At 37.7% G+C, this 10,134-nt stretch overlaps 1 protein-coding gene across 1 annotated transcript in view; it reads right to left on the bottom strand.

The window, feature by feature from the left end:
* Positions 1 to 2,782: 2,782 nt before the first annotated feature.
* Positions 2,783 to 10,134, bottom strand: part of LOC144959968 (uncharacterized) — an 85,396-nt gene continuing 78,044 nt past the window's right edge. The window contains exons 11-13 of the mRNA XM_078892849.1: positions 9,348 to 9,492; positions 6,602 to 6,795; positions 2,783 to 4,501 (exon numbers count right to left, since the gene is read on the bottom strand). Coding sequence (XP_078748975.1) covers positions 4,340 to 4,501; positions 6,602 to 6,795; positions 9,348 to 9,492 — 501 coding nt within the window. The 3' untranslated portion in view covers positions 2,783 to 4,339. The remainder of the gene's footprint in view (positions 4,502 to 6,601; positions 6,796 to 9,347; positions 9,493 to 10,134) is intronic.

The raw sequence follows: 10,134 nt of genomic DNA, 5'->3' as shown, positions 1-10,134 counted from the left end.
GATATAAGGGGATAGAAGACACAGTATGTACCTCCCTGCCCACTATGGGAGGTCAGGAACCCCACCCAGATATACGGGGATAGAAGACACAGTATGTACATCCCTGCCCACTATGGGAGGTCAGGAACCCCAACCAGATATAAGGGGATAGAAGACACAGTATGTACCTCCCTGCCCACTATGGGAGCCCACCCAGATACAGGGGGATAGAAGACACAGTATGTACCTCCCTGCCCACAATGGGAGGTCAGGAACCCCACCCAGATATACGGGGATAGAAGACACAGTTTGTACCTCCCTGCCCACTATGGGAGGTCAGGAAGCCCACCCAGTCATCGTAGTCAGATGTGAAATGAGTGTCTGGCAGTTAAAAGCCTTAACTCTGTCGAGAAAAATATTGTAAATTCGCCTAACAGACTTCATTGCTTGTTGTACATGTTATATGTTGCTGTTTGTCATGGACCCTTGTAAAGGGCTTTGAGCACGTTTAGTGGACATTGCACCATATAAAAGATCACGTGTTATTTATTTCGTATATTTTTAACATCCGGTTCACTCCGAGAGACCACCGTTCCAAAAAAAAAGTCATTTAAAGTTAAAATGCTGGGTTGGTTTCCTCACCTCCCATAGTGGGCAGGGAGGTATTTGTTCTGTCTTCTATCCCCCTTTATCTGTTTTCCAATTGTTTTTTTTTTGGTCTTTGTCTTAGAATGAGATTACTGGGTTTTGTCCTGACTCTGGCCGGAGTCCTTGGCTGGGAGGGAAACAGTATTATGTTATTAGAATGTATAGTTATGGTTTTAGGATATGATATTTCTCTGTTATGTAGCCTACTGTTATTTTTTTAATTGTAATATATGATTTGTAAACATTTGAGTGTATTCCTCTTAGTGGGATCTTGTGCTGGTGTCTGAGTGAGATTTTTAGGAAATCTCAAACTAACCTACACTGATCATGTGTTCTTGGAATCTACATCTGTTCCCTATTTGAACCATTGCCCTATGTCTTACTTTTTACTCAACTCCTTCTTGTATATCTAGAATGTTTTTACTATCCCATTTTCCTCCTTTTTACTGGCGCTGATATGACCTAAATGTATCCCAAGCGCCGCAAAACCCTTAAAAGAAAAAGCAAGCAAAGTTAAAGTGACGAAAAATATAAACTTTACGTTTTTCTTTTCTCAGCAACGAGGGAAATTGCCACATTGGTTAGGATACAACCAACAACATCGTGTGACGTCTAACGTCTTCTGTTCTTCAAAAATGTTTGAAGATTTATTATAGAAAATGTCACAACAAATTTGGTGTTTTCTGTATTGTTTGTTTTTTTATGGTCAAGATGAAAATAATTTTATGTATATATATCGTAATTTCATTATTTACGAACAAACAAATAAAAAAACAGAAAAAAGAAAATATAAAAAGACAAAAAGTGGCGGACGGTATATTATTTGTATCACAGAATCGGAAGTACAACATGGAACCATAGAATGGAGATGAAAAAGTAGACGTCATATTTATATCGATTTAATTTGGTTCTATAAACGGATTGCCAAAATAAACAAAACACAAACAGACAAAGCAACCAGAAAGTAATAACATTAAAAAATCAACAACAACAACAAAAACAATACAGAAAACACCCCAAAAAAAAACAAAAAAAAGAAAACAAAACAAAACAAAAAACAAATACAAAAAAAACCAACAACAAACAAAATGAGAAAAAACCAACTTTACCAAGTAAACTACGGTACTCTGTAAAGACTCGTATTAAAAATTTAGCCATATTTATATATATATATATATATATATATAATATATATATATATATATATATATATATATATATATATATATATATATATATATATATATCGATCGATTTAAATGATCCCCATCTTAGCAAAAATTCTCAAACCAAGGGATTTCACGAAGTCCCAGGTTTGAGAGTTTTTGCCAAGATGAGGGTCATTTCAGTCGGTCGATAATAATTTATATTATTTGTTTTGACTGTTGTACAGCAACTGACTGCTCCTCATCTCTTAGGGGATGAAGAAGTCAATGTAGATATAGTATACAGTACTCGCCGGATTCTTGCACGTTGAATTCTAGTACACTCTGCAATTCATATGACATACTGTAGCTGGTGACATGTTTTATTGGTCATCTCCCATGAGCATCGAATTTCGGAGGCTCGGATTCTATCTAGGACGCTTTTTGGCTTCTCCTGAGAGAAAGCTATAATCCAGCGAGTACTGTATAAAAATATAATAATTGGTAACTGACTTTATAATGCGAAGAGCCATCAATCACACGTGGTGAATATTGCGCTTTATAGAATCAACCATTTTAAATTATTGATGAAAAAAAGGAAATTCAAAGTTGCATGTAGCCCAAAGTCCCGAAACAAAACAAAAAATAATAAATTGTAAAAAACAAACAAACAAAGACACCTTCAAGGATCAATATAAAGTGGCCTATTATTGACACACGCACGCGCGCGCGTACACACACACACACACACACATACACACACATACACAAATATATGTATATATATATATATATACATATATATATATATATATATATATATAGCGAGAAAGAGAGAGAGCGAGAGAGAGAGAGAGAGAGAGAGAGAGAGAGAGATTGATAGATAGATATATAGATAGATAGATAGATAGATAGATAGAGATATATGGATAGATAGATCAATAGAAGGATAGAGAGAGAGAGGGGGGGAGGGAGGGAGGGAGGGAGAGAGAGAGAGAGAGAAAGAGGGAGGGGGGGGATTAAAAAAATATTGCATTGTGTAGAACACAAAATTTCAAAATACACCACAACATGTAAATACATAAACGTAGATAGGTCTCAACGTAAGATAACATTTTTGTTGATTTTGGTATAGATAGTATGCGCTTGGCTAAGAAGCTCACAACATTGCCATCCGGAAGTATAACGGATCAACACACAAAACGCTGTGTAAACATGAACTTTTATAGTCTAGATAATCCAGTTAAGTGAGAATTACTCATAAAAGTGGATGGCAAAAAGCAATATCAAAGACCCGAGTGACGTCAACTTCATCCTATCTATGAAACACCATCATGATTGAAATAACAAGGAATCCCTAAATTGTCATCTTGTAGCACAGTGCGTGGTAATTAAATTACAAATTGATTAATGCTATTCCAATATGATAGATTTTATGCTTAAATTATCCATTTATTATTGTGTTTTATTTGCATTATAAAGCGCCTCTGAGCACATTGTGGATCTAGGCGCTATATAAATTCATTCATTATTCATTATTATTATTTTTCAGTCACAAATATGTATCTGCTTTGTGGTGTATTATTATGTATGTAGGAAATATTGCGTTTCCTGAAATCGACACTTATCAGGACATGGCAGAACTGCATCAAATATGTGCAGATGGAATCTTGGGAACAGTGATACCTGCCGGAAATGTCAGGCAACCCCAGAGACCACTCATTGTCAAGAAACTTAACTTGAAGGAGGCTATGAAACAGTCCTTAGGGTGGAAGAAGACTTTCGAAGCTTGGTTGACGAAATGAATTTGAAGGAGTAACCATACGCTACTAATTACTATTGTGTATGGTTAACAGTGTTGTCTCGATCGGGGGGGAGGGGGGGGGGATTAGAAACATTGCCTAACATGCTTCATGTAATATATCGTCATATTATTATGTTAAGTTTTATTGTTGTTAAAGGAACCCACGTTTAATTGATATTGCGCTATATAAATTCTTAAGTTTTTTTATTATTATCATCATTATGAATTTGGTGAATAAGTGTGTATTGCATCATCACTTCCTGAACCCTCTATTTTAAGGTTAAAAATTGAAAATCAAAGAACATTAAAAGCAAAGACAACAACAACAAAATAAACAAACAAAAACAAAATCAAATCAACAAAAAAATTACAATTTTAAAAAACCCAAACAAAGAAACAAAAAGAACCCAGAAAAAAAACAACATACAAACAAAACAAAACAAAAACAATTTTAAAAGACTACAAAACAAAAAAAACTAAAGACAAAAACAAAAACAAACAATCAAAAATAAAACAAAGAAAAAAGAACACAAAAAAACAACAAAGAAACAAACAAAAATAACAAAAATCAAAACAAAAACAAACGAATAGCAAAACAAAACAAAAAAAAAAAGATTTTTAAAAAACATTAAAAACGAAAACTGATAATCAACGTTCCTAATTTAAGTTGAAAATATACAATCGATGAAGCTTAAAACGGACAGCCTTGACCCATAACCTCTTTTCATTGACCTTTTCCCGCTTTTGAATTTTATTTTAATCTCTATTTGACCCTAGAATAAATTTCATCATGGCTAAGACAATCCGGTGTAAACTCTTTCTTGCGTTGGTGGCAGTCCTGTATGACGTCAGCTATCGCCTGGTAATTCATTTCCTGTAACGCCTCGGTCAGTTGTTTAATGGCCCCGCCTTGTTTATCTTTGCACTGTTGTGTTATGGGATTGATTTGGGGTGGGGTGGAAACATGGAGATTTGGGAGTTGGTTGGGGGGGGGGGGGTTGGGGGGGGTGAAGAGCAAAGAACAATGATCAAATGAATAACTAGCTACTTTAGTACAAGCTTTCATCTTCGTAAAAACAGATTTTGATTAATGGGAGCGATCTATATTCATGTTTTCGTCCAACCTAGTCATCGATCACGTGATTTGTTGCAGTACAACGATTGGACATTTCTCGATAATGTAAACACGCTGCTGTGTTTTATGAAAGTTGTCAACATACCTATGAGTCAACCTGTGCAAAATGACCAATCGTGGTTTGGATATTTCTCAAACTGTGAAAACTTTTCACTACGTGGGTCATTTTTAGCACATTTTTTATTGTGACCAATGACCCCGAGCACATGGAAAGGTAATACAGATCGCTCTCATTGGTCGTTCTAGAAACTAATCAGAATATTTCTTGCCTTCTAGTCCGTTCCATCCCCTTTACTATTTATTTTCAGTCAACAAAAAGGCCTGACAAATATTCTTAATCCCATAGCTACATTTTTAATACATGCCAAAGAGATAAATAGGTCAGCCTCACATTTAGGGCTGTTTCTTTTTTACGAAACCCGCCGATCACCATAGTCTCAGGTTCACTCCCCACTGGTGTACACTTTGCTGGGTCTCAGGTTCACTCCCCACGGTAATCTACTTCCCATAACTTTGTCGGATAATGTCAGGCTTCGTCGGGATTCGCCGGGTTTAGTCAAAAAGTAATTGCTTTTTTACGAAACCGGCCGAAATTCAGTCCCAGGTTCACTCCCCATTGCTGCCTACTTCCCATTACTTTGTCGGGTTTTGACGGTATTCGGCAGGTTTCTTAAAAATGAAACACCGCACATTTAGCGAGTATTTTTAAGTATATTTTGATACACTGTAGAAGAAATTGCATTGAAAGAGGTGAGGACGATGTGCGTCTTTTTTCATAGGGTCCTAATCGATCTTGGCTTGGACACTTGAGCACGTTGCCGGTCAGTTGTCTCCACGAATCACGATCCTCTGTGTTGCATTGGCTTGGACACTTGAGCACGTTGCCGGTCAGCTGTCTCTACGAAACACGATCCTCTGTGTTGCATTGGCTTGGACACTTGAGCACGTTGCCGGTCAGCTGTCTCTACGAAACACGATCCTCTGTGTTGCATTGGCTTGGACACTTGAGCACGTTGCCGGTCGGCTGTCTCTACGAATCACGATCCTCTGTGTTGCATTGACTTGGACACTTGAGCACGTTGCCGGTCAGCTGTCTCTACGAAACACGATCCTCTGTGTTGCATTGGCTTGGACACTTGAGCACGTTGCCGGTCAGCTGTCTCTACGAATCACGATCCTCTGTGTTGCATTGACTTGGACACTTGAGCACGTTGCCGGTCAGCTGTCTCCACGAATCATGATCCTCTGTGTTGCATTGGCTTGGACACTTGAGCACGTTGCCGGTCAGCTGTCTCCACGAATCATGATCCTCTGTGTTGCATTGGCTTGGACACTTGAGCACGTTGCCGGTCAGCTGTCTCCACGCATCACGATCCTCTGTGTTGCATTGGCTTGGACACTTGAGCACGTTGCCGGTCAGCTGTCTCTACGAATCACGATCCTCTGTGTTGCATTGGCTTGGACACTTGAGCACGTTGCCGGTCAGCTGTCTCCACGCATCACGATCCTCTGTGTTGCATTTAAAATCACTTTTGGCCATTCATAGGTTATTATAGGGGTATGAACTATATATTATGTGATTGTTAATGGTATCATGTTATTTATTTTTACCACAATTATTAGTATTGAAGGAGGTAAAAAAGAAGGAAGAGGAGGAGGAGAGGAGGAGGAGGAGGAGAAGAAGAAGAAGAAGAAGAAGAAGAAGAAGAAGAAGAAGAAGAAGAAGAAGAAGAAGAAGGATGAGGAGGAGGAGGAGGATGATGATGATGATGATGATGATGATGATGATGATGATGATGATGATGATGATGATGATGATGAGGAAGAAGAAGAAGAAGAAGAAGAAGAAGAAGAAGAAGAAGAAGAAGAAGAAAGCGGCAACTCGCTCACCTTTCTCTTCCAATGTAACAGGATCTTATAAGAGACATCAGACATGTTCAGGTTATTGCTGAGGGCATCAAACCCTATGCCTGTTATGGTGGAGTCGGGCAGCTGAAGGTGGACGGCCAAGGTCAAACCCTCTGGAATTAATCGGGCCAAGGTCATCAAGGAACGACCAGACAATGCACGGGACTCTCTCTCCGCTGTGGATAAGGTCAAGGTCATCAGAGTTTTTTTCATAATATATTATAAAATGATATTATATATATATATATATATATATATATATATATATATATATATATATATATATATATATATATATATATATATATATATATACATTTGAAAGATAATTAAGATAGTTTGACTTCTACAACGTTGTCATCGATCGTTGCTCTCATCAGGAAGTGGAAGTGAAAGTAGATTGTTGTGTTTTCGTATTTTTATAGATTCGTGGAAAAATTTTATCAGAAAGAGGTTTTTGACATTGGTGACCTATAAGAATTGTATCAAAACGGTTTTTGTAAAATTGGAGCAGGCCTAAATGCCTGCATTGAGGAGTGTGGCCTTGGGGTTGTAGTTTTAAAACATAAAGACACCATGAATGAGGGTTGATGATGGACATAGATTGTGTTAATGACAATTAAACTAGTGTGTGTGTGTGTGTGTGTGTGTGTGTGTGTGTGTGTAGGAGTGATAATTAATACTGTGTTTGCCTGACCGTAAGTAGACACAACCAAAAATAACAGAAATCAATAACTCATGTTATTAACAGTAATTGATAACTCGTGTTATTATAAGATATTCATTAACTATCTCCATCTATATATTCACATATGTGTATGTTATTGTATATATAGTATGTATGCCTTCCAAATTACATTACAAGATCTACATTTAATTTATTAATGCGCTATTGCTAATACACGATGGTTCTAATTAGTTTTATATGTATTGATTATTAGGCTCTCTCTGATACATATCTTTCCTCATCCCACTACTTTCATGTGTCCCGTTAATTAAATTACTGATTAACTTTAAATCAGTGGTGATGTCAAGGGTATTAATTGAAATCCCTCACTATTCATAGGAGTATTAAAATGTTGCAAAACAGTCAAAGATTTTCTCCGGTATTTTCACAGATCTGTTCCTGACCAAACCTGCATAGGGTATCGACCAAACCTGCATCAGGTTGCCGACCAAACCTGTATAGGGTATCGACCAAACCTGCATCATGTTGCCGACCAAACCTGCATAGGGTATCGACCAAACCTGCATCATGTTGCCGACCAAACCTGCATAGGGTATCGACCAAACCTGCATCATGTTGCCGACCAAACCTGCATAGGGTATCGACCAAACCTGCATCATGTTGCCGACCAAACCTGCATAGGGTATCGACCAAACCTGCATCATGTTGTCGACCAAACCTGCATAGGGTATCGACCAAACCTGCATCATGTTGTCGACCAAACCTGCATAGGGTATCGACCAAACCTGCATCATGTTGCCGATCAAACCTGCATAGGGTATCGACCAAACCTGCATCATGTTGCCGACCAAACCTGCATAGGGTATCGACCAAACCTGCATCATGTTGCCGACCAAACCTGCATCTGGAGAACAAGCAACCGGTTCTTTGGCTACAAGTGATACAGAGTGAAATCTTACAAGCGATACACTGAGACAACTGAAAGGGAACGACTCCTGTCCCATATTACAGAAGAAACATTGGCGCCGCCACCAGTCACCTCAAAGATAAGTACGATTACAAAGAAAAATGAATAGTTTGTGATACGGGATGAAAATTAAATACCCATAGCCTAAATTTAATTAATTAAAGCCAGCAATATTATTATTTAGCTAATTAAGTGTTAACTTGTTATTGTATGAGGCAATTCTGTTGATTTATATTAAAGTACTTCCTCTTTAACGGGGATTAATATTTACTTTCTGATCCTATCTATCCCTATATAACGTGCCAATAATCTACCACTACTTCTGCTACCTATTTCTTTAAACCTAAAACCATTCTCTTACTATCAGTCAAGTATTCTGGAGCTTTACCTGAATATAACAGGGAAAATAATAAAGTGGCATCAGATAACGTCTATGGTTAAACTATCTGACTCCTATCCGTCTACTCCTACTTGCCTCTCTCCCACATAGATGTAACAGACCTACCAATAAATTTGGAACTCGCTTCATTTGTCAGCAGGGCTCTCGGGCAGCGTGGAAAATTTCAAGAAAAATCTAAAGACTCATCTTTTCCAGAAATGTTTATCCTAGGCATTTTCTTATTGATGAGTAAATTATTTAGATACGTTTTATTTTTTGATTCCATTGATTCCAAAGTCAATTTCATTTTGTAAAACGTGCATAGTTAGTGTGCGACTGTTGTGTGTGTGTCTGTTTGGCTCTGTACAAATGGGTTTATTGTTTGACTTGTATATTGTATAGCGCTTTGAGGCTTCGACGTTTAGCGCTATAAAAGAAATTATTATTATTATTATTATTATTATTATTATTATTATTATTATTATTATTATTATTATTATTATTATTATTATTATTATTATTATTATTATCATTATTTTTAGCCTGCCATTATAATAAGTTTTATCAATCAGACTTTAAGCATTCAAGGTTATACATAGTTTTATATGTTGGTCCGTTATATCCGGTGCGTTATTTCTTTCTGGTTGGCGGATCTTGTGAGTTCATTACCTAAACGCAAAGCATCGATACTTACGGACTCGGACGGGCCTGTTGACAGTGGTCAGTCTCTTCATCACATTCGTGGGTAATTCTCTCACCCTGGGGGTTGTGGGCGCTGGTGGAGGTACCTCTGGTTTGGGGGGATCGGTGGGTAACGTGGTCAGATCCAGGGTCTGCAGCTGTGGATAAAACGTATCTTTTAAAAACTTGAGCCTTTATATAGCACAATATCCACGTGTTGTGCTCAAAGCGCTTTACAAGGGGTCCCTGACCAACAGCAACATGTAAATTGTAGAACGAGACATGACGCCTGTAAGGCGAGAATACTTTTTTTTTCGACACAGACAAAGCTGTTAACGGCCAGGTATTCATTTTATACCTGAAATAAATAATAACGTGAAGTTGAATGTAAGCTTCAATTTAATTACAAAAACAGATCAAACGGACGTTTCGTGTTTCCCCTTTATCAACAAAACAGGATGATTGAAACACCACAGATGAATGAGATGATGTGGTAGTTGCGTAGTTAAGACGAATAAACCAAACTTACATGCAACTTCACGTTATTATTTATTTCTTCGAGCTTCGAGCAGCAACATTTACATTTTATACCTGAGCAGGGTGAGAGAATATAAGTAAAGAGGCTTTTCCATGGACTCAACTATTCGCCGACGAAGCTCGAACTCAGGACCTTCCGATTGGAAAGCGAGTGTCATACCTCTAGACCAAATTATAGCCGTAAAAAAAGGGGGGGGAGGAGAGAGGTTGAGGTTTGTCTTTAGAAGAAAAAAATAGTGCTGCTTGAATCTCGAAGGACAAAA

Source organism: Berghia stephanieae, chromosome 14 (genome assembly GCF_034508935.2).
Source record: "Berghia stephanieae isolate SIO BIC M18660-M18661 chromosome 14, UCSD_Bste_1.3, whole genome shotgun sequence".
Taxonomy (NCBI): domain Eukaryota; kingdom Metazoa; phylum Mollusca; class Gastropoda; order Nudibranchia; family Aeolidiidae; genus Berghia; species Berghia stephanieae.
This window is presented reverse-complemented; position numbering and strand designations above follow the sequence as displayed.